A 24947-nucleotide genomic window follows, 5' to 3' on the forward strand; every position below is an offset into this window, starting at 1 on the left:
AGTGCACATTTTGAAAGTCTGTGCAATGATACAGCAAAGTAGGCACATGTGTACAGTATATTAATAGATGATGCCCATCTGCATTTACTTTTCTTTAATTTATTATCACGGTTATCGATATTATTGCGGTATTGTTGAATGTGCTTAAAAAGTACTTATACTCACTGAAATATTTTGATTTTTTTTCAATATATAGACCACTTGAACAGCAGACTGGACTGGAAGGACAACTGCAATACTGTTTACAAGAAGGGCATTAGGAGACTCTTTTTTTCTGAGGAAGCTTAGGTCCTTTAATGTGTGGAGATATCTTATCAGTCTGTTGTGGCCAGTGCCCTGTACTTTGCGGTGGTCTGTTGGGGGAGCAGTACCAGCAAAAGGGACTCAAACCGGATTGACAAAGTGATCCGGAAAGCCGGCTAAACTGTTGGCACGCAGTTGGAGGCGTTTGTGTCAGTAAAGGACAGGAGGACACTGGACAAACTGCTGGCCATCATGGACAATCCTGCCCACCCACTCCAGCAGACTATTGAAGGACAGCGGAGTTCAAACTCTAACAGGCTCCTTCAGCTTCGTTCCCACAGTGTTCGATTCAATAACTCCTTCATTCCGCACTCCATCCAGCTGTATAATCACTCGCCATACAGCAATAGATGATATCTGTCTATTACCTGACACCTGTCACATATACTGTAATTGTTAAGGGTAATTACTCCTTACTAAGGCAGTGTAGCTTGTAGGTCCAATGTGTACAATTAAAGGCCTACTGAAACCCACTACTACCGACCACGCAGTCTGATAGTTTATGTATCAATGATGAAATATTAACATTGCAACACATGCCAATACGGCCGGTTTAGTTCACTAAATTGTAATTTTAAATTTTCCGGGAAGTCTCCTGTTGAAAACTTCGCAGAATGATGAGGCTTATGTTGACGCGTGCTTGTGACGTTATTGGATGGAGCGGACAATTTATCCCAGCACCACTCACGTCTAAAAGTCGTGTGCTTTAACCGCATAATTACACAGTATTTTGGACATCTGTGTTGCTGAATCGTTTGCAATTTGTTCAATTAATAATGGAGACTATAAAGAACAATGTTGTTGGTGGAAAGCGGTGGATTGCAGCTGCCTTTAGCAACCAAAACACGGCCGGTGTTTCTTTGTTTGTTATGAAGCTTTAATATGGAACAGAGCAGTCAAGCGAACATGTTTCTCTATCACATGTCCACCGGCAGGTTTCGGTGAGAAAATTGATGATAATAAGTCGGCTCTTACCGGAGACATGAGCGGAGCTTGTGTCGTTCCTCCTGCAGCTGTCAAGAGGCAGCTGCGACTTTCTTGGCTCCTCCATGGCTTCCCTCAGAGACACTGGCGGTCACCACACCCCTCCGACTTTCAGATATGACTATATAATCTCACTAAAACACTAGTAACACAATATGCAGATAAGGGATTTTCCAGAATTATCCTAGTAAATGTGTCTAATAACATCTGAATTGCTCCCAATGCCGTCGCCTTTTTTAATTTTTTATTTTTTTCTACTGCTTCACTCTAACTTTCCTCATCCACGAATCTTTCATCCTCGCTCAAATTAATGGGGAAATTGTCGCTTTCTCGGTCCGAATCACTCTTGCTGCTGGTGGCTATGATTGTAAACAATGTGAGACTGTGAGGAGCTCTACAGCCCGTGACGTCACACGCACATTGTCTGCTACTTCCTGTACAGCCAAGGCTTTTCTATTAGCGACCAAAAGTTGCGAACTTTATCGTCGATGTTCTCTACTAAATCCTTTCAGCAAAAATATGGCAATATCGTGAAATGATCAAGTATGACACATAGAATGGACCTGCTATCCCCGTTTGAATAAGAAAATCTCATTTTAGTAGGCCTTTAAATATTACAGTTGCTCAGACAGCAATGCATTTATACAGGTTTATATTTTGGTATGGGATTTTTTTTTAATGGGGAAAAATGTTACTGCATCTTGTTTTCATGTTAGCGTTCAATCTAGGGAGTTGGCGGCAATCAGCCGGTGAGTTTATCGAAGTGCGGTTGTCATCGGCGCTTTTTATTTCAAACCGCAATACTAACTGTTGAGAGTTTTATCGTGGTTGTCATTAATACCGTTTATCGTTATACGCCCACTACAAATCTTTTTTTTAATTCATGATGTTAAAGACAAACAAACACATGTCGAGATAAATGGGCCAAAAAATTAATGTCAACAAAAGTGGTTATCGATGTCGACTAACAGGCACTTTTTATTGACAAGGCGAACACGTTTGTCATTATAAACGTGTTACACTGTAATAATAATAACATCACTTTATATAGTGTTAATAAAAAGTTTGTTATTTAAAACGTTAACACTTGTCAGGCATTGATAATACTGGTCCAAGAACCACCTCCTCCTTGCCAAATAGTGTGCCGTCTTGTTATGAATGTACCACATGACTAATATCATTGAACTTGCAAATAGGGCTCCTAGTTATTATGGTGGAAGCTCACAAGTCAAGTACCACCATAATGACCCAACATTAAACACACAGTAGCACAGCAGGCCTAAGTATTCATTAAAAACACGACAGAAGTTTTATTTAAAATGTATATTTAACATTTTTGCCCACTTTAACGTAACACAAAGTTTAAACAGTAACACTGTGTTTGAATAATTCATTAAGTCTGGGGTGGGCAAACCTTTTGGCTCAGGGGCCACAATTGCTTTTGAAATTTGACAAACAGGGCCGGTCAGCACATTTGAAAGCATATCATATCTGTTGGAACTAAGAGTAAGCTTCTCAAACATGGGCTATTTTAATTATAATACAAACCCCGTTTCCATATGAGTTGGGAAATTGTGTTAGATGTAAATATAAACGGAATATAATGATTTGCAAATCATTTTCAACCCATATTCAGTTGAATATGCTACAAAGACGCAGTGGGAGAGTGGCCGTGCGCAACCCGAGGGTCCCTGGTTCAAATCCCACCTAGTACCAACCTCGTCACGTCCGTTGTGTCCTGAGCAAGACACTTCACCCTTGCTCCTGATGGGTGCTGGTTGGCGCCTTGCATGGCAGCTGTATCAAAAACAGACATCAACCTCTAAAGGATATCACCACATGAGCTCAGGAACAATTAGTTTCCTCAGTTCCCAAACGTTTATTGAGTGTTGTTAAAAGAAAAGGTGATGTAACACAGTGGTGAACATGCCCTTTCCCAACTACTTTGGCATGTGTTGCAGCCATGAAATTCTAAGTTAATGATTATTTGCAACAAAAAAAATAAAGTTTATGAGTTTGAACATCAAATATCTTGTCTTTGTAGTGCACTCAATTGAATATGGGTTGAAAAGGATTTGCAAATCATTGTATTCTGTTTATATTTACATCTAACACAATTTCCCAACTCATATGGAAACAGGGTTTGTACATCTATTTTCAACAATATCGTATCAGAACATCAAAGAAACATAAAAATGGAATTAAAGGGTTACATTCTCATTTAGTGGAAACTGTGTTGTTGATCACCCATTTTTTGCCAGTGCCTTTAAGTTTTGAGAATTGCCAGTTTTGTTGTGGCAATTTCTCAAAACAGATCTTTGCTCAATTCTGTTACAATATTTGGATTAAAGGGACCAAGGTTCTGCATGTGGCCTGTCCGCCGTAGTTTATCCACCCCAAAGTTTGATAATCACTGGACTACACGATCAGACATTACATAATAAATAATTTGATGCAAAATGTTATGAACCATTTTTAAATGGTACTTTAGGTGTACAGTAATAGTGCTGAGGTGGATTTTCCTCTTACACAAAAAAATAATATGGTATAAAATGCAATATATTTATCAAACCAGCATTTTTGAGTAAATGCTTTTTGGCAAAGGTTTGCAGGTGGCAGCAGAGCAGGCCTCACCTAAAGTGCTCTTAATGTTACACAGTCAGCCATGCAGGCGTTTAAATAAACATGGAGTCTCTTTGGTTTCTATGGGTGGAGACCTCCGTCCACGTGTGGTTTACCTTCAGCGGCAGCAGACAATGAAGGTCCTGCTCGGCAAAGGCCGAAGCCCTCTAAGCCGGGTGCGAAGTCCCAGCACGTGCGGGTCCCGTGTTGCTGCACAGGGTCTCCAGAGGCCGCAGCAGCTGGTCCTCCCGGGGTCTGTACGGCACCACGTAGCTGTCCTCCTCCAGCAGGATGCGGTTCAGCGTACGCTCGTAGTTGACGTGTCGGCGCACCATCAGTATGTACTGCTTGCCTCGCTCCAGGTGGGGGCAGTCGCACAGGCTGGGGGCCCACAGGAACTCCCGGTGCTCCAGGCGGAAGGTGTTACGGTACGTGTGAAGGATCTGGACGTCGTAACGCGTCTCCACTCCTCTGTACAGCTTCCCCAGGACTCTGGCACGGAAAACTGATTTGGTGTGGAACTACATTTTAGTATTTGTGGGTTTTTTTGAGTTTCTGTCGCTATTTGTTGACGAAACAAAAAACCTCCGGACTTACCAAAATCTTTTTGGCAATACTGCTTCTGGCGCTCTCTTCGACCTTTAACTCGTCGACATTTCCCACAATTCCCTGCAGGACACAGTGAGCATAAACAATCTCATCTCCTCTTTATTTCATATTTTTTAACCATGTGTCAAATTCATGGCCCGCCATATTGTTTTATTTGGCCCGCAAAAGCCTGGAAATAATGTGCAAACTGCCTCCCACCAAAAAAAATAACACTCAATGCATTTAACAGAACATTTGCATACACTGCATACAATTTGATCATGATCAATCAATCAATCAATCAATTTTTACTTATATAGCCCTAAATCACTAGTGTCTCAAAGGGCTGCACAAACCACTACGACATCCTCGGTAGGCCCACATAAGGGCAAGGAAAACTCACACCCAGTGGGACGTCGGTGACAATGATGACTATGAGAACCTTGATAAAATGATAAAAACATTAACATACATTCTAAAAAGCTGCTTATGATTTCACAAAGCAAGTTATTCATCACTTCGTACGTTAAGAAAAATAAATAATTAAATACAATTGTGCACTAAAATTATTTCACTGCACTTCTCTATGCAGCCTTTATAGCAGTGGTTCTCAACCTTTTTTCAGTGATGTACCCCCTGTGAATTTTTATTTATTTAAAGTACCTCCTAATCAGAGCAAAGCATTTTTGGTTGAAAAAAAGAGATAAAGAAGTAAAATACAGCACTATGTCATCAGTTTCTGATTTATTAAATAGTATAACAGTGCAAAATATTGCTCATTTTTAGTTGTCTTTCTTGAACAATTTGGAAAAAAAGATATAAAAATAACTAAAAACTTGTTGAAAAATAAACAAGTGATTCATCCATCCATTTTCTACCGCTTATTCCCTTTTGGGGTCGCGGGAGGCGCTGGCGCCTATCTCAGCTACAATCGGGCGGAAGGCGGGGTACACCTTGGACAAGTCGCTACCTCATCTCAGGGCCAACACAGATAGACAGACAACATTCACACTCACATTCACACACTAGGGCCAATTTAGTGTTGCCAATCAACCTATCCCCAGGTGCATGTCTTTGGAGGTGGGAGGAAGCCGGAGTACCCGGGGGGAACCCACGCATTCACGGGGAGAACATGCAAACTCCACACAGAAAGATCCCGAGCCTGGGATTGAACCCAGGACTGCAGGACCTTTGTATGGTGAGGCAGACGCACTAACCCCTCTGCCACCGTGAAGCCAAAAGTGATTCAATTATAAATAAAGATTTCTACACATAGAAGTAATCATCAACTTAAAGTGCCCTCTTTGGGGATTGTAATAGAGATCCATCTGGATTCATGAACTTAATTCTAAGCATTGCTTCACAAAAAAGAAATCTTTAACAATCTAGCTGTCAACACTGAATATTGCATTGTTGTGCGGCAGAGAGACTGCAATACTGCCCCAGCTGCTCTGATTCTCCGGCTGATTTCCATCTCCATCTTTCCTTCACTCGTGAACAAGTCCCCAAGATACTTAAACTCCTCCACCTGGGACAGTCTCGTTTTCTACCTGGACTGTACGAACCATCGGTTTCATGCTGAGAACCATGGCCTCGGATTTGAAGATGCTGGTACCTCAAGGTACCTCAAGTGGGAAGATGTTTTACAAATATGCGGCAAAAGCGTTGCTACAAAAAGTAGCACCACTGCTAATGTAGCATCATTTGAAAAGTCACCCGCTAGAGCAGTGGTTCTCAAATGGGGGCGTACCCCTTGGGGTAATTGAAGGTATACCAAGGGGTACGTGAAATTTTTTAAAAATGTTAAAAAAAAAGCAGCAATTCAAAATCCTATATAAATATATTTATTGAATAATACTTCAACAAAATATGAATGTAAGTTCATAAACGGAGAAAAGAAATGCAACAATGCAATATTCAGTGTTGACAGCTAGATTTTTTGTGGACATGTTCCATAAATATTGATGTTAAAGATATCTTTTTTTGTGAAGAAATGTTTAGAATTAAGTTCATGAATCCAGATGGATCTCTATTACAATCCCCAAAGAGGGCACTTTAAGTTGATGATTACTTCTATGTGTAGAAATCTTTATTTATAAGTGAATCACTTGTTTATTTTTCAACAAGTTTTTAGTTATTTTTATTCCTTTTTATTCAAAATAGTTCAAGAAAGACCACTACAAATGAGCAATATTTTGCACTCTTAAACAATTTAATGAATCAGAAACTGATGACATAGTGCTGTATTTTACTTCTTTATCTCTTTTTTTCAAACAAAAATGCTTTGCTCTGAATAGGGGGTACTTCGATTAAAAACATGTTCAGAGGTACATCACTGACAAAAGGTTGAGAACCACTGCGCTAGAGAATTACGAGTGCTTGAAACTCCGCATTTCAACATCTCCGTTCGATGCCACAACCGACAAAATGCCCAAGCCACCATTTCCACATCAACATCTTATGAAAAAATAGTCAACAACAGAAGGAGATCATGTCTGCAGGAACCTACCACATAGCGAAGGACATATACTATTTGATTTCCTATTATGCAGCTCTTTTTTTTTTTTTTTACAATTAGTGAAATATCTTGTGACATCATGCACAAAAGTGCACTTTATTTGTTTTAAACTATTGTAGTGGCGTTCTGTACAAAAAGTGCACTTTGATTTAGTGTTGTTATGATACGTCATCTCAGTGACATCATGTACAAAAGTGCACTCATAGCTTGTTTTAAAATGTCTCTGACAATCTTGCACTTTCTGTTTTGAAATGTCATGAATGTGTGTGCCACTGCTTAATAATTGTTTAATAAATACACTTTTGGTCAATTGACTTGTTCTGATTTCCCTCTCTGCATGAAAGTAAACATTTTTTGCATATATTAATGCAGTATGAAGAAGAATGTAGACACATATAATCATCATACTGCTGTTATTATATCATCAAGTGTTCATTCAAGGCTAAGGCAAAATATCGAGATAAATATCCTGTATGGTGATATGGCCTAAAAATATTGAGATATTAATAAAAGGCCATATCGCCCAGCCCTACTTGGAGTCATATTTACCCATTTACCTTTGGAGTAAATTAGAACATACTGACCTAGAAGCTGGTGAGCCAGCACATCAGGGATTATAGCCTTGATTATTTCCCGTATTGGTAATCATGGTCAGGTGTCTCAATACTTTTGCAAAGGTAGCCCTGTTGCGCTGTCACTCATGACAATGATGTCATATTTTAATTGTGTACCTCAGGTTGGGTAAATGGACCTGATCAACTTACTTCCAGGCGAGGGCTGAGGTAGGCGGTTCCTGTGGCTCTCCTCTCTTTCCAGGCGAGGCAGGATGGCGTGTGCAGGTTGGCGTGGTGCCTTCACAGGCCTTCTGAATGCTGCTTAAAAAATAAATCACATGCCCATTGGTGTGATTAAATGTTTTACATTATAATTTCGTAGTAGAGGAAAAGAGAGGATAGACGTTTATCATCCCACAATAGGGAAATGATGTGGTTGCAGTGAATATTCTAAACGTCCAGAAAAATAAGGTAAAACACATAAAAACCAGAGGAAAACATTAAAGAACAAAAAGGATATAAAATACATTAAAAGAGCACAGAGCTGATGCAACTAGCTGCTACTTCAGCAGCCCCATTTCTACATACAGCTACAAAAAAACTAATGAAAATACATACAATAATACATATTGCGCACATTCAATAGGGCCATGCAAACTGTATTCAATAATGTTATTCACGTTATTAATTATTATTAATGCAACTAATAAAATGTAAACTGATTTTTATACAACTCACTAAAAGTGGGAATTTTTGGACAACTCACGATTAGATTTGATTCCGATTCTTGGAGTGGCGATTTGATTCAGAATCAATTCACGATTCAACACAATTCTCGTAATAAATCACTTGCTGTATAAATTACAATACCACAGATTACAAAAACGTGTCCTGGCTGCCGACGTACAACTTATATGTGCAGTGTTGGTCGACAAAAAGTATTTTTTTAAATATATACAAAAAAAAAAAATTATATACAAAAATCACAGAATGTTAACCAATCTGAAAAAGGTCCAACCCAGTCCCAAGCTTCAAAACTTGGGATAGAAATTTACAAAGCAATTGAGAAGACATACAAATACAATACTCAAAAAAGGAACAAAAAACAACAATATCAATAATATTAACAATATAAATAATAAATGTTAATGTTTTTAATCCAAAAATATATCCTGGAAAAAAGTTGTTCAAAATTGTACAAAAATATAGATACATGCTATATTGAACAATTGGTTTCTGTAAGGACTTGGACTATGGTGTGGTTTGTTTTCCCGAGGTGCAAAGCGACTGGATCGGACAAATTATGAAGGTAACGACATATTTTAATCTTAACTCAAAAAAAGGAACAAACGAAAGGCGCTCACAGAGGAGGTACAAAAACTTGGCTATGAAACAAAAATATGACTACAACATAAACTATGGACATAAAACAAAACAAACTATGGCATGAAAAAACAAAATTCACAGGGAACGAGAAAAGAGCATGGATCATCAGCATGGAGCAAGGGTGTGTAGAGGATGATGTCGCCAGGCTGACTGCCTGGCAACTTCAGGCTTAAATAGTGCTGTGGTGCTTGAAAGCAGGTGCGTGAGTCGTGAGGACAGGTGAACTGATTGGTAGGCATGGAAACAAAACAATGGAGTGAAAAAACAGGAACTAATGGAGTCTTGAAGTAATCTAACACAACTAAATAAAACATGATCACAAAGACATGACAGTTTCTCATAAACATGCACCCAATTAAATTCAAGGTTTGAATCAAATAGTGATAAAAATATATCCATCGATCCATCCATTTTCTACAGCTTGTCCCTTTTGGAGTCGTTGGGGGTGCTGGAGCCTATCACAGCTGAATTTGGACGGAAGGCGGTGTACACACAATATGCTACCTCATTCCAGGGCCAACAGAGATAGACAGAAAACATTCACACTCACACACTGGGGCCAATTTAGTGTTGCCAATCAACCTTTCTTCAATCGTTTCGCACAAAAAAAGGCAAAAAAAAAAAAGACAGTAGGTGGACAGGAACGGACAATAAGGGGCTTTATTATGCAGCAGCTATAAAACGGTATTGCTGAATATAGACAATATGTCTAATATGTTCATTTTTTACAGTCCATATGTTGACAAGCATACTGTAAAACGAAACAGTGGCCACAGAAAATTTCGAACTAAATTTTGCGTGCGATAAATAATGAAATGTGCATCTTTTGCGGCCAGTATTGTGATCATGATCAACATATATTCTGCATATTCATGAAGACAGACACACTAAATGGATTGCACTCCTTATTCTGCTCACTTAAGAGACGGAATCCTATGCACACAAGTTTAGTGGATCAAATCAGCTTTGGGTGTTTTAATACAGTGGTTCTCAAATGGGGGTGCGCGTACCCCTGGGGGTACTTGAAGGTATGCCAAGGGGTACGTGGGATTTTTAAAAAAATATTCTAAAAATAGCAACAATTCAAAAATCCTTTAGAAATATATTTATTGAATAATACTTCAACAAAATATGAATGTAAGTTCATAATGTCATGATCTGTGGTCTGGATTATGTTTTTTATTTTCAATCTAAAACTCCTTCGGTTCCTGTTTTTTGTGCACCCTTGTTTGTTTTCGTTACCATGGTTCCTTTTTATTTCCACCTGCTTCTGATTAGTGTTCACCCGCTCACCTGCTGCCTGAGCATTAATCAGAGGCATTATTTAAACCTGTCTTGCCCTCCAGTGAGCGCTGGAGTATTGTTTGCTGTATGCTGCGGACTGCCTTTTTTTTGGAAGCTGAGAGCTATTTCCTGGATCCTGACTTTTGTTCCTGTTTGCTACATCCTGATTTCTAGTTTGTGTTTTCCTTGCCTTTTTTTTTAACATTAAAGCCATGTTTTAATTTTCCAGGCCTGTCATCTCTGCATCTTGAGGTTCGTCACCACCACTTCGTGACACATAAACTGTGAAAAGAAATGCAACAATGCAATATTCAGTGTTGACAGATTTTTTTGTGGACATGTTCCATAAATATTGATGTTAAATATTTCATTTTCTGTGAAGAAATGTTTAGAATTAAGTCCATGAATCCAGATGGATCTCTATTACAATCCCCAAAGAGGGCACTTTAAGTTGATGATTACTTCTATGTGTAGAAATCTTTATTTATAATTGAATCACTTATTTATTTTTCAACAAGTTTTTAGTTATTTTTATATCTTTTTAGTTCAAGAAAGACCACTAAAAATGGGCAATATTTTGCACTGTTATACAATTTAATACATCAGAAACTGATGACATAGTGCTGTATTTTACTTCTTTATCTCTTTTTTCCAACCAGAAATGCTTTGCTCTGATGAGGGGGTACTTGAAATAAAAAAATGTTCACAGGGGGTACATCACTGAAAAAAGGTTGAGAACCACTGTTTTAATAGATAGATAGATAGATAGATAGATAGATAGATAGATAGATAGATAGATAGATAGCTAGATAGATAGATAGATAGATAGATAGATAGATGGATAGTACTTTATTGATTACTTCAGGAGAGGTTCCTCAGGAAAACATGCAAATCCTTGGTAGATCAGGCCTAAGATGTCCAATATTTTTTTTTTTTGTTGGCAACCAGTGCAGCTGGGATAGACTCCAGCACTCCCCACAACCTGAGAGGGACAAGCGGTAGAAAATGGAGGGATGGATGGCAACTAGAGGCAGCAGACCCAAGGGATAAGTGTTATTAAATGAACAAGTAGAAGCCCAGAATATAATTGTAAAATTAAAAAGGTAAATTTTCCTTTGTCATTGTCAAAGACTTGCTATAATCAGTTTTTTTTTAATATGTCATGTAATTTTGGCATTTACAGCTTTTGTTGTTTAAATCTTGCAGTGTTTTTGTGATTGCAGCCTTTTTAATGGGCTGGCTTTTCCCTTTCCATGTGTTTCATGGTGTTTGTGTGTTTTTGGTTTTGGAATATTTCTGTGTTTGTAGAATTGGAACTGTTTTTTGGGATGATCATATTAAAGGCCTACTGAAATTAGATTTTCTTATTGAAACGGGGATAGCAGGTCCATTCTATGTGTCATACTTGATCATTTCGCGATATTGCCATATTTTTGCTGAAAAGATTTAGTAGAGAACATCCATGATAAAGTTTGCAACTGGAGAAAAGCCCTGCCTTTCCGGAAGTCGCAGACGATGACGTCACATGTTTGATGGCTCCTCACATATTCACATTGATTTTAATGGGAGCCTCCAATAAAAACAGCTATTCAGACCGAGAAAACGACAATTTCCCCATTAATTTGAGCGAGGAGGAAAGATTCGTGTTTGAAGATATTGATAGCGACGGACTAGAAAAAAAATAATTTAAAAAACAAGTTAAAAAAAAAAAACGTGATTGCAATCGCGTTGCATTGAGACAGATTCATATGTTTTTAGAGACATTTACTAGGATAATTCTGGGAAATCCTTTCTTTTTCTATTGTGTTGCTAGTGTTTTAGTGAGTTTAACAGTACCTGATAGTCGGAGGTGTACGTCCACGGCCGGGTGTTGAAGCGCAGTGTCTCGGGGAAGTCGACGGCAGCTGTACGGACGGCACAAACTCACCTGATATCCGGTAAGAGGCGACTTTTTAACCACAATTTTCTCACCGAAACCTGCTGGTTGACATGTAGTCGGGATCCATGTCCGCTGTGATCCATACTATAGTTTCACCTCCGTGAATTTCAAACAAGGAATCACCGTGTGTTTGTGTGGCTAAAGCTTCCCAACTCCATCTTTCTACTTTGACTTCTCCAATATTAATTGAACAAATTGCAAAAGATTCAGCAACACAGATGTCCAAAATACTGTGTAATTATGCGGTTAAAGCAGACGACTTTTAGCTGTGTGTGTGCGCAGCGCTCATATTCATAACAGCCCGTGACGTCACGCGTTCACGTCATCATTACGTGACGTTTTCAAGAAAAAAGTCCCGGGAAATTTAAAATTGCAATTTAGTAAACTAAAAAGGCCGTATCGGCATGTGTTGCAATGTTAATATTTCATCATTGATATATAAACTATCAGACTGCGCGGTGGGTAGTAGTGGGTTTCAGTAGGCCTTTAAATACAAGCGTCGGACTACATGTGCAAACTGTTGGATCGATTGTGACGGAGAGCACAATTCCTCAGGCTGTGTTCACATTTCCATGCGGTTGTAAGAACATCGAGAGGAGCACACGTGCACTGCAGGCTTCACAAGAAACAAAACAGATGCATTCTTCAGAGGTAGCAAACAGCCGTCAGATTAACATTTTGCATTTTAATGAGACTTTTTTCTGTGGCCCTTTTTACTAACCGACGATACAGACATGGCACAAATCAAAATGTTACTACAAACTACACTACAAAAACTGAAATCTGGATAAGGGTGGTTTTTGCTTGATTTCTGTCTGATAAGATAATTCTTCTCAATAAGCAAATTTTATGTGAGAGTGCTTTACTTGTTTTAAGGGTTTTGGTCCTAAATGATCTCTGTAAGATATTACAGCTTGTTGCTGAGATTTTATGACCTATTTTGGGTAAAACATGCTTGAAACTAAAATATCAACTGTTGTAAAGCTGTGTCATCAACACTCACAAGTATAAAACTACTTTTTATAAAGCAATAATTATTTCAAGCATGAAAAAAAAAATCATGACTTTGACACAATTGTGTCTTATAATTGAAACAGATGACATCCAAGTGGACTTTGGTGTTTTATTTTCAATGAAACAATAAAAAACACATACTCCTATAGTAGTACAGTTAGCACAGTAGAGTAAAGTGACAGTTAATATTTCAACATTTAACATTTCTAACAATTTTGAACAGAAATAGATCATGCACGCTCAGATAAATTTTTCAAAATCACAATTAAAAATGTTTGGGCCGGGGGTTGGGCTCTATATATGCGCATTAATTGACTGAAAGAGCACACACTTGGCGCGATGATGTCATGTTGTAGATGGGAAAATGCATTTTTAGACCATATGATTTGCCCGAGCGGCTAGGAGACCCCGAGATTAAAAAGCGATTGCCTTGTTGCCTTTCCATTAAGAACAATAACTTAGTTTCTAGTATAAGTGTGCTGCTTTCAAGAAATGTAATGCCTAGTGCATTTCATTATGTCAAGATAATGCCACTAGGGGTGTAACGGTACGTGTATTTGTATTGAACCGTTTTGGTACGGGGGTTTCGGTTGAATGAGTTTCCAAGCTAAACAAGCTGCTTTGCTTCTTCTGCCTCTGTGTCAGCACCCAGCATTGTCCCAACCACACAACCATCTGATTGGCTACATACAGTATATAGCGGTAACAGCCAATCAGCAGTGCGTATTCAGAGCAGTAACAGCCATTCAGGAGTGCGTATTCAGAGCGCATGCTTCAGCGTCGAGCAGATACGTGTTTAGCAGGTGAGCATAAGGCAGCGTGCTCTCCCCAAATGATAATGAACACCTCCCAGTCAACTACTACTAACATCACTATGAGCCCGTTGACCTTTTAGAAATTTAAACTGCAGCTCAGCTCGCTCGCAGTTCTGGCTTGAGGTGAAGGCTAATTAGCTTTTGGCGTAACGTTAGCTCATTTTGCGGTGTGTGTGTGTGTGTGCGTGTGTGTTTTACGGACAGAAACGCTTTGAATGGCAGGGTACCTGCTATCACATGTTGATAAAAATATAACATTTACATAATAAAAATCAACTACAGGCTTCCCAAATGTTGTGATAAATTAAGCATGATGAGTTGACTTGAAACTGTTTAATGTTGCACTTTTTATATGTCGAAGAAAAGTTTTGTCATTTTATTCAATCCGAGCAACAACTTGAGGCAGTTTAATGTGGATTAACGTGGGCAGAATTATTATAGTGTTCCCAATGTTAAAAGGATAAAGCTATTGTTTACAAATATGGTAAATAAATAACCCAAAAATTTATATTTGGTTTTTTTCTTACTGTACCGAAAATGAACCAAGCCGTGACCTCCAAACCGAGGTACGTACCGAACCGAAATTTGTGTTTACTGTTACACCCCTTGCATTTACTTAATTTAATAATATGTTTCAACACTTTGAGCAAAAAGGTCTAACATTTTTTTTCCACCAAGAAAAGTGCACTTATTATTAGTGAGAATTTACTTATTTTAAGGTATTTTTGGGCTCATTGAGGTTAGCTAATTTTACTTGTTTTGGAATGTCTTGACAAGCCAAATTTTCTTGTTCTATTGGCAGATAATTTTGCTTAGTTCAAATAAAATACCCCAAATTTTTGTATTTTTTTTCCTTGTTTTTGAACACTGACTTTGTGCAGTGTGAATACATCCATTTTCAACTGATTGTCCCTTTCGGGGTCTCAATGGGGCTGGAGCCTATCAAGTCACCAATTCCTCGCAAGGCCGACACAGACAGAAGGACAACCATACACACTCACATTCACACACTAGGGCCAATTTAGTGTTGCCATAATGAACCCAAAAAGTGTGTAATATAAAGGAAATGCAGAAACAATGTTAGTTTTTTTTCTGATTACGATACTGTCTGGGTTTACCTTGTATATATTATTCCTAAAAGTATCAGTGCGTTAATTTGAACCTCTTGCCCACACACATGTTGCTATGACAACAACCTTCGAAGACCACCAGTCCTTCTTTGTGCAGTAATGTGACACTGAAGACTAATATGATGATATGATGGCGTGTGACCTTTGCCCCGAATGGTTCATAGGGCGTCAGTGATCCTACAGAAGGTTAAATATTCAAGGGTCCCATCAGTCATCTAGAACTTCATTTAAAAGGATTTAGGGCAGGAGTCAGGAACCTATTTGGCTGAGAGAGCCATGAAAGCCACAAATTTTTAAATGTATTTCTGTGAGAGCCATTTAATATTTTTAACACTGAATACAACTGTCAGGTTCAAACAATGATAACATCTATCAAACAGACAAAAAGCAAGGAATTAAACAGAGACAGGATTCAATTTAGCTCAATGAGGAGAAACCCGCAGAACTGTACCCTTGTACAGTGTCGTCCCACGCTCTGACAAGAGAATTCTATGCCTCATCTTTTATTTGGACTTTCCCTGATTATTACAACTAAATGCATGCATTTTTAAGTAAGACTAATATTTTTAGCGTAAAATAAGTCTCTTATTCTTTTAACAACTATGTTGTTCTGAAGCTAACCAATAATAAATTAAATACTTTTGACCATTAATGCGACTTCTTTAACAGGTGGGGTAGAAAAGGATGGATGGATTCAAATGCATGAGAATGTTTTATATTTTGAGCGTTATTTTTAACACTGTGATTACCAGCGGAATTATTAATTACTTATCTTGTTAAGCAACGTCAGCTAAGATTTTTCTGAGAGCCAGATGCAGTCATCAAAAGAGCCACATCTGGCTCGAGAGCCATAGGTTCCCTACTACTGATTTAGGGGGACTGAAAACTCAAGTAGAACATTCAAAAAGTCGAGTTGTTGTTCGGAAGACTAAGGAATCCAAAAAATGTGTTGATAAGGAAGCGGTTTAAGTCAACTGCCTTTTGGGTGCTTAAGTTGTTGCCGACACAACCAAAACTAGCCATTTCTTGCATATTTACTTGTGACTTTGTCCAGAGACACAACTATAATTGGTGACTATAAATACTTTTCATGGTTTTTCTCTATTGGCACGTGCTGTGCTTCACTTTTCCCCCTTTTTGTTATGTAACAGCCTTATTCCAATAATACATTTGTTTTTGTTTACACAATTCTACCCGCAATATTTCATAATGAGAAAATGAAACAAAACTTTTGAATGTTTAAAAGTTGGTAGAGTGTACGTGCCAGCAACTTGGGGGTTGCAGGTTTGAGTCCTGCTCATCACTGCCATTGTGTGTTTGGGCAAGACACCTTTCCCAGCTGCCCCCCTTTTCCACCCACACTGGTTTAAATGTAGTTTAAAGATGTAGATCAGGGGTAGGGACCTATGGCTGTAGAGCCAGGTGTGTCTCTTTTGATGACTGCATCTGGCTCTCGGATAAATCTGAGCTAACATTGCTTAACACAATAAGCAATGAATAATTCCACTTGTAATCACAGTGTTGAAAATAACGTTCAAAACATAAAACATTCCCATGCATTTGTAATCCGTCCATCCGTTTTCTACCGCACCTGTTCAAGAAGTTGCGTTAATGGTAAGAAGTTATTTATTTATTATTAGTTAGTGTGGGGGTTCTTCAGACCACCAAGCACCGACATGAAAGCCTGTTTCAGGGTTACAATATTGTTTTATTTGTCAATAGGTCTCTCAGTTGCTTTCCAAAAATGGTCTTTTTCTCTTTTGTTCTCGCTCGCGCTCTGGCTCCAGCCCCAACCCCGTCCCTCCTCCTGGCTGCTGCTTATAACTAAAGATGTCCCGATCCGATATTGATATGGAAATCAGTCCGATATTAGCCAAAAAGGTGAATATCGGATTTTATCGGACTGAATCTAAAAACTCAGATATAAGCGCTCCGATATAAGCTGTCCATTTACCGCTGCAGCACTTCTATAATAGGTGACTCTGGTTTGATCACACTCCAACAAAGTAGGTGGCGGCAATGCCCCTTAAAGGGGAACATTATCACAATTTTAGAAGGATTAAAACCAATAAAAATCATTTTCCAGTGGCTTATCTTATTTTTCGAAGTTTTTTTCAAAATTTTACCCGTCCTGGAATATCCCTAAAAAAAACTTTAAAGTGCCTGATTTTCGCTATCTGCGAAGCCACTGTCCATTTTCCGGTGACGTCACATAGCGATGCCAATACAAACAGATGATGGATAGCACAGCAAGATATAGCGACATTAGCTCGGATTCAGACTCGGATTTCAGCGGCTTAAGCAATTCAACAAATTACGCATGTATTGAAACGGATGGTCGGAGTATGGAGGCGAAAACGAAATTGAAGAAGAAACTGAAGCTATTGAGCGAATAGAAATTGACGCTATTCGGCCATGTTTGCCTTAGCATCGCCGGTAAAATGTGCAGACCAACGATCGGAAGTTTCGCATCTTGTGACACCGGGTCAACTTAAATCCGTCGATTGGTAAGAGTTTGTTTGGCATTAAATGTGGGTGGAAGGAAACGCTGGATGCAAATACAACTACAAATGTACATAAAGCTAGCCTAAATAGCATGTTAGCATCAATTAGCTGGCAGTCATGCCGCGACCAAATACGTCTGATTAGCACATAAGTCAATAACATCAACAAAACTCACCTTTGTGATTTCGTTAACTTTATCGTTGGGAATGCATCTGCTTTGAGTGTCGCAGGTATATATTGCTATTTTGCTACATTATTCCTAGCCGCCACTACATTGTAGACAAAACTTTACCCCAGGTGCACGATGCATTATTTGTTTTATGCTCTTGTTATTAGAGTGATATGTTTATTGTGTTCACACTATTCTTCAGTGAAGACTAAGGGTAATTACTACATTGTTCTGGGCACAGTCAGTCAGTGAAACTGGAGCTGTGAACTCTTAACTTAGAGCAGTTGGACAGTGGACAATATTGTGTTGTTTTTGTCCCTGCCCACAGTTGTATCCAACATATGCTGACAGTAAAAAAATAACTGAAGTGAACTTGAATTGTTTGCACTTAAAACTTTTTTATTTTTTTTCAATTAGATTTATTTAGGTTATTTTTCAGGGTCTTCTAATTTATTTTTAAGTTATTCCATTCAATTGTATAATTATGTTGGTATTAGTGGTTATTTTGCACTTTAAATATAACATTTTGTTTTTATTGGATTTGTTGAGGTAATACTCTTATGTTGAAGGTTAAAATTTATGTAACCAATTGGTTAATAATAAATGGGTCAGTTTTTCCTATACCTAGTCTTGCTGACTATTGTTTTCTGTTTTAACACTACAACATCAGTAACAGTAACATCACTTTATCAAGCCTTTTCTAACATTACACACAAGAAAATGAGGAATAAATATATGTATGATTCGTGCCTATATCGTATCGTATTGATATCGGTATCGGCCAATACTTAAGGCTACAATATCGGAAGTGAAAAAGTTGTATTGGGAAGTCCCTACTTATAACAAAGCGACAGGTGATTAGATAACAAGGCCCGGGTTGGCCATCTACGCACCTGTTGATCCTGGCAACACCCCCCTTCGCTGCAGGCCCGCAGGCCACGCCCCCTCCACAGTTAGCTTCAGAATTACAATGTTATTACAAATAATAAGAGACCTATTATACTCAATAAATGTTGGTATTACTTAAAAATGCACGCGTTTAGTTGTGTTGAGTGTTAAAAAAAATATTATATGGCTCTTACGGAAATACATTTTAAACTATTTAGCTTCTTGGCTCTTTCAGCCAAAACGGTTCCCGGCCCCTGATGTAGATAATGGGTTCCACAATGTAAAGTGCTTGGAATCTCTAGAGAAAAAGGACTATATAAATGTAATTCACATCCATTCACTTCTCCTCTTCATGACAATTGTTGCTATGGTTTTATTGAGTGGTATCTGCTTCTGGGTTGTTTCCCGCGCCTTGAGACGGACGCATGCACCATAGTAAGGGTCCTCTCCTGCCGCACACACCCCCTTGCGAGATCTGGTTTGCAATCCAGGTGTGTTACGCCGACTTTTCAAAAACCGAACACGATCGGATTAAAGTGTTTCCAAGGGCTGTAGGAGGCTTATTTAGAGCCAAACCATTTGAGAAGTAGGACTAATTTAGTGCCTGGACACGTACTGAATGTTGCTACAGCTTGGTTATTATACAGGTTACAGAACGTAAATTACCGGTAAGTATTGTTGATGGTTTTTGAATGCCTTTTTAAAAGGCCTACTGAAACCCACTACTACCGACCACGCAGTCTGATAGTTTATATATCAATGATGAGATATTAACATTGCAACACATGCCAATACAGCCTTATTAGTTTACTAAATTGCAATTTTTAATTTCCCGCGAAGTATCCTGTTGAAAATGTTGCAGAATGATGACGCGTGACGTCACCGGTTGTAGTGGACAACTTCTTCCAGCACCGCTCACGGCTAAAAGTCGTATATTTTCATTGCATAATTACACAGTATTCTGGACTATTGTGTTGATGAATCTCTTGCAATTTGTTCCAATAATAATGGAGAAGTCAAAGAAGAAAGATGTGTTTGTGTTGCTAAAGGCAACACAAACACAGCTGGTGTTTCCCGAAGGTGAAGCTTTACTATGGAACAGAGCGGTCAAGCGAACGTAGTTCCCGACCACATGTCAACCGGCAGGTTTTCGGTGAGAAAATTGTGGTAATAAGTCGGCTCTTACCGTAGACATGAGCGGAGCTTGCTTCCTCCTGCAGCTGCCGACTCTCTTACCTCTTCCCACCGGAGACACTGGCGGTCACCACACCCGTGGCCACACCCCTCCGACTTTCAGGTACCATATAATCTTACTAAAACACTAGTAACACAATAAGCAGATAAGGGATTTTCCAGAATTATCCGAGTAAATGTGTCTAATAACATCTGAATCGCTCCCACTGCCCTCGCCTTTTTTTTTTCTTCTAGTCCTTCACTCTCATTATCCTCATCCACGAATCTTTCAGCCTTGCTCAAATTGATGGGGAAATCGTCGATTTCTCGGTCCGAATCGCTCTCGCTGCTGGTGGCCATGATTGTAAACAATGTTCAGATGTGAGGAGCTCCACAACCCATGACGTCACACGCACATTGTCTGCTACTTCCGGTACAGGCAAGGCATTTTTATTAGCGACCAAAAGTTGCTTACTTTATCGTCGATGTTCTCTACTAAATCCTTTCAGCAAAAATATGGCAATATCGCGAAATGATCAAGTATGACACATAGAATGGACTTGCTATCCCCGTTTACATAAAAAAAATCTCTTTTCAGTAGGCCTTTAAAGGGATTTAGATGTATAATTGATTGTCGACATTAGCTGCATTGCTAGCTACCTAGTAATAGGCAATTTTTACGGGTCAGAGTGCAAAAAACAGTAGCAATTAAACAGGTTCCACTGTAATTGAGTAAAGTTATTAGTTACTTTCCTTTTCTTACTTGAGTAAAGAATAAAAAAAAAACTTACACCAGTGGGGACTTGTGGTGACTTGGGGAGGCCGAGTAGTGATAGTTGTGGTAGTTGTTGTCGTGGTGGTTAGTTGTTCCCGGGGTAGGTAGCTGGCAGAGAGGTGAGTCTGACGTAGTGGGCTTCTCCTCCCATGGTGGAGGTTGTACTGGTCTGGCGGTAACCAGTACTCGTACTCAATTCCTGGGTTTTTGTCAGTGGCCAGAACCTGCACACAAAGTTTTTATAGTCAGTAAGATGAAAAAAGGAAAGATTTTCCTTTCATATGCTGCAATAGCCATCACATGTTATGTGCTTTACTGTAATGACCAGAAAAAAGATTTATAACTTTTCCACTGCTGAGAGGCCCGAGGCCCACTCAAATATTAGCACTGAATTAGTAACCTTACGCTTCATTTTAATCGTATTCAATAATTATTCGTCAAATGTTATGAACTCATGTGTTAATCACAAAGACTATTATTTACTTAGTACAGTGGTTCTCAAATGGGGGTACGCGTACCCCTGGGGGTACTTGAAGGTATGCCAAGGGGTACTTGAGATTTTTTTTTAATATTCTAAAAATAGCAACAATTCAGAAATCCTTAATGAATATATTTATTGAATAATACTTCAACAAAATATGAATGTAAATTCATAAACTGTGAAAAGAAATGCAACAATGCAATATTCAGTGTTGACAGCTAGATTTTTGTGGACATGTTCCAAAAATGTTGATGTTAAAGTTTTATTTTTTTGTGAAGAAATGTTTAGAATTAAGTTCATGAATCCGGATGGATCTCTATTACAATCCCCAAAGAGGGCACTTTAAGTAGATGATTACTTCTATGTGTATAAATCTTTATTTATAATTGAATCACTTGTTTATTTTTTAACAAGTTTTTAGTTATTTTTATATATTTTTTTCCAAATAGTTCAAGAAAGACCACTACAAATGAGCAATATTTTGCTCTGTTATACAATTTAATAAATCAGAAACTGATGACATAGTGCTGTATTTTACTTCTTCATCTGTTTTTTTCAACCAAAAATGCTTTGCTCTGATTAGGGGGTACTTGAATTAAAAAAATGTTCACAGGGGTACATCACTGAAAAAAAGTTGAGAATCACTGATTTAGTACATAATACTTAGGCTTAGGTCAGGCTGATTATAAAAATAAGAACAAACCAAATATAATGCATAAGTAGGAACTCACAAATAACTGAAGAAAACTACATTTACACACAATTACCGTATTTTTCGGACAATTAGTCGCAGTTTTTTTCATAGTTTGGCCGGGGGTGCGACTCATACTCAGGAGTGACCTATGTGCAAAATTATTAACACATTACCGTAAAGTATCAAATAATATTATTCATCTAATTCGCGGAAGAGACGAAGAAAATGTCAGCAATCGTCACTTAAACGTCAGCAATCGTCACACACACGTTAACCAACGTCAACGTAAGAGACTAGACGTATAAGATTTCATCGGATTTAGCAATTAGGAGTGACAGATTGTTTGGTAAACGTATAGCATGTTCTATATGTTATAGTTATTTGAATGACTCTTACCATAATATGTTACGTTAACATACCAGGCACCTTCTCAGTTGGTTATTTATGCGTCATATAACGTTCACTTATTCAGCCTGTTGTTCACTACTCTTTAGTCATTTTAAATTGCCTTTCAAATGTCTATCAATTTCCCAAAAAAATGCGACTTATTCTCCAGTGCGACGTATATATCTTTTTTCCCTTCTTTATTATGCATTTTCGGCAGGTGCGACTTATACTCCGGAGCGACTTGTACTCCGAAAAATACGGTATGTTGTGCTAAAATAAATAAACTAAATAAAAAAAATAATAAACTGTCATTATAATTGACTTACAAATGAAAATACAGCTTCACCACTTTAGACATAATTTTTGCACTTAAAAAACTTTTTGTTGACATTAGCTTGAGACTTTTATTGTCTGAAATGGTCATTACTGCCATGAATGGTGGACAAATGTATTACAACTGAGTACTGCTGCGGCCCTTACGGACCCTAGCTATGAAACCGATATTTTAGGCAGTCTTCCAGGGTTAAGTAACACCGGGTTAAAACATTTGTCATTTATCATCCAGTACTTAAATAATCATATCGTTGACCGTTTGTTGATGTTTCCACTTCATTGATCACTGATCTCTTTTTTAAAATTGTTGTTTGCCAAGGCTGCATTCACACTTCGTGGTTCATTACGCTAGTCTAAAGCACAAAACATTTGAATTTAGTTACAACATGATTGGTTGGGAACTTTTTCGGACACTATCTGCTGGTTTGAATACTTTGTTGTTTTCTATATCTTGTTATTATTAATAACTCAACTCAGATAAATAAATAAAAATCTAAAATATGCTTTTATAGAGCGGTGTTGGCGCGGTGTGTAACAATGGTCATCTCGCGCTTCCCAGCAAAGCATGAACCCAGGTTCGAACCCACACAAAAATATTTTTTATGCTATTTATTTATTTTTGAATAATAATTTTTTTGTTGAATCACATTATTAGCATGAACATGTTAGCAGCATAAATGCCAAGAGTCTATATTTTATGTAGAGTCGTACCTCAATTTAAGAGTGCGCCTACTTAGAAGTATTTTGAAATCGAGCTGTTTCCAAGCTAATTGTTATGCTTTACGTTCCAACCAAAAACTGGAGTTCCAAAAATCCCCGCTGTTAGTTATTGTAGAAAATGCAACAGTGAAATTTGTAAGATCCGACCAAAACATCTGGGCGTACTCGCTAACGTGAGCTGCAGGGGTGTCCAAACCTTTCGTCCGGGGGCCGAAAGCTGACTGCATGCAAAGTAACTATATGTATGTGTACATATATATATATATATGTGTGTGTATATGTATAAATATATAAAAAAAAATAATAATAATAATATATATATATATATATATATGTATGCATATATATATATATATATATATATATATATATATATATATATATATATATATATATATATATATATATATGCATACATATACATATATATATGTCTGGTATATATATATATATATATACATATGTGTACACACACACTCACACACATATATACATATATATACACTCATATACATACACATTTATATATATATATATATATATATATATATATACACATATATATATGTATGTATATATATATATATATATATATATATATATATATATATATATGTACATGATTACACATTATTATAATAATATAATGGCTGCATAATTATTAGTATTATAATTTGTTATTGAGACTGGGAAAATTTGACCAATGTTTCTTTACTTCCGTGTAAAGTGTTTTATTTCATCAGAAATATCAAGCAGCTAAAATGTGCCAAACATGGTTAAGTGTGGAGAGTGTGATGATCCGTTGCCCGCATCATGTTTTGTTAGTGTAAGACTCCCTTAGTTTGGTTCCAGCACCCCTGGGTTTGTGTCTCTTGGTTGCCATGGGTGCTGATTGTTTTCACCTGCCTCTGATTAGTGTTCGGGACGCTCACCTGCTCCCTGGCACTAATCAGAGAGTTATGTATTCCTGCTTTTCGACACACTTGGTCTGGCTGTTTTGTTTGCGTTATACAAGTTACAATGGTATACCTTTTGATTCCTGTTTCTATGCTAAACTTTTCCATAGCTTCCCGTGCTATCGGCGCGCTTGTTTTGTTTATTTGTAGTTCCTGTCTGATTTATGGAGAAGTAATAATTTCCCTACCAGCACACTGCAGTTCCGTCTTCATCTTGGGGAAAACGATATGCGCATTAACATGCGACCCAACCGTGACAGAGAGAGTGTTTTGCATTTCCCCATCATACCTTGTGATCTATTTAAATCTGTGTAGTTTCGATTTTTTTGAGCTGATTGGATATTTTTAATATTAGTTCAATGAGCATGATGTGCTGTGTGACCATGTGTGTTGAATTTTTGTGCTGGTTGAATTTATTTTATTTGCACTATGACTAAGGAAGGTTGTTTGGATGAGGTCATACAAGTAAATGCACACACACATTTATTTTCAATAAATTAGTTACTTTTATTGGCCACCAGAGGGCAACAAAATGGCAGCTATTAGACCCCTGTCTATTTGTATATTATATGAAAGTGCCCGGCCAAATTGCTCATTGACCAGGTGCCGTCTCACGGGCCAAATTGTAAATGCCAATGGCCGCACTTACCCCGTGGGCCGTAATTTGAACACCACTGGTTTACAGCTACAGATGTGTGTAATTTTGTTTTCCAAACATGGGAAAGAATA

General features: G+C 38.0%; 1 protein-coding gene across 3 annotated transcripts in view; it reads right to left on the bottom strand.

Annotated features, from left to right (window-relative positions):
• Positions 1-3090: 3090 nt before the first annotated feature.
• Positions 3091-24947, bottom strand: part of adamtsl5 (ADAMTS like 5) — a 130421-nt gene continuing 108564 nt past the window's right edge. For 2 of the 3 annotated variants that reach the window (XM_061887559.1, XM_061887557.1), the window contains exons 10-13: positions 20664-20871; positions 7780-7890; positions 4507-4578; positions 3091-4414 (exon numbers count right to left, since the gene is read on the bottom strand). In XM_061887559.1, coding sequence (XP_061743543.1) covers positions 4077-4414; positions 4507-4578; positions 7780-7890; positions 20664-20871 — 729 coding nt within the window. In that variant the 3' untranslated portion in view covers positions 3091-4076. The remainder of the gene's footprint in view (positions 4415-4506; positions 4579-7779; positions 7891-20663; positions 20872-24947) is intronic. The other variant, XM_061887558.1, reaches the window with a different exon arrangement.

Source organism: Nerophis ophidion, linkage group LG25 (assembly GCF_033978795.1).
Source record: "Nerophis ophidion isolate RoL-2023_Sa linkage group LG25, RoL_Noph_v1.0, whole genome shotgun sequence".
Lineage (NCBI taxonomy): Eukaryota > Metazoa > Chordata > Actinopteri > Syngnathiformes > Syngnathidae > Nerophis > Nerophis ophidion.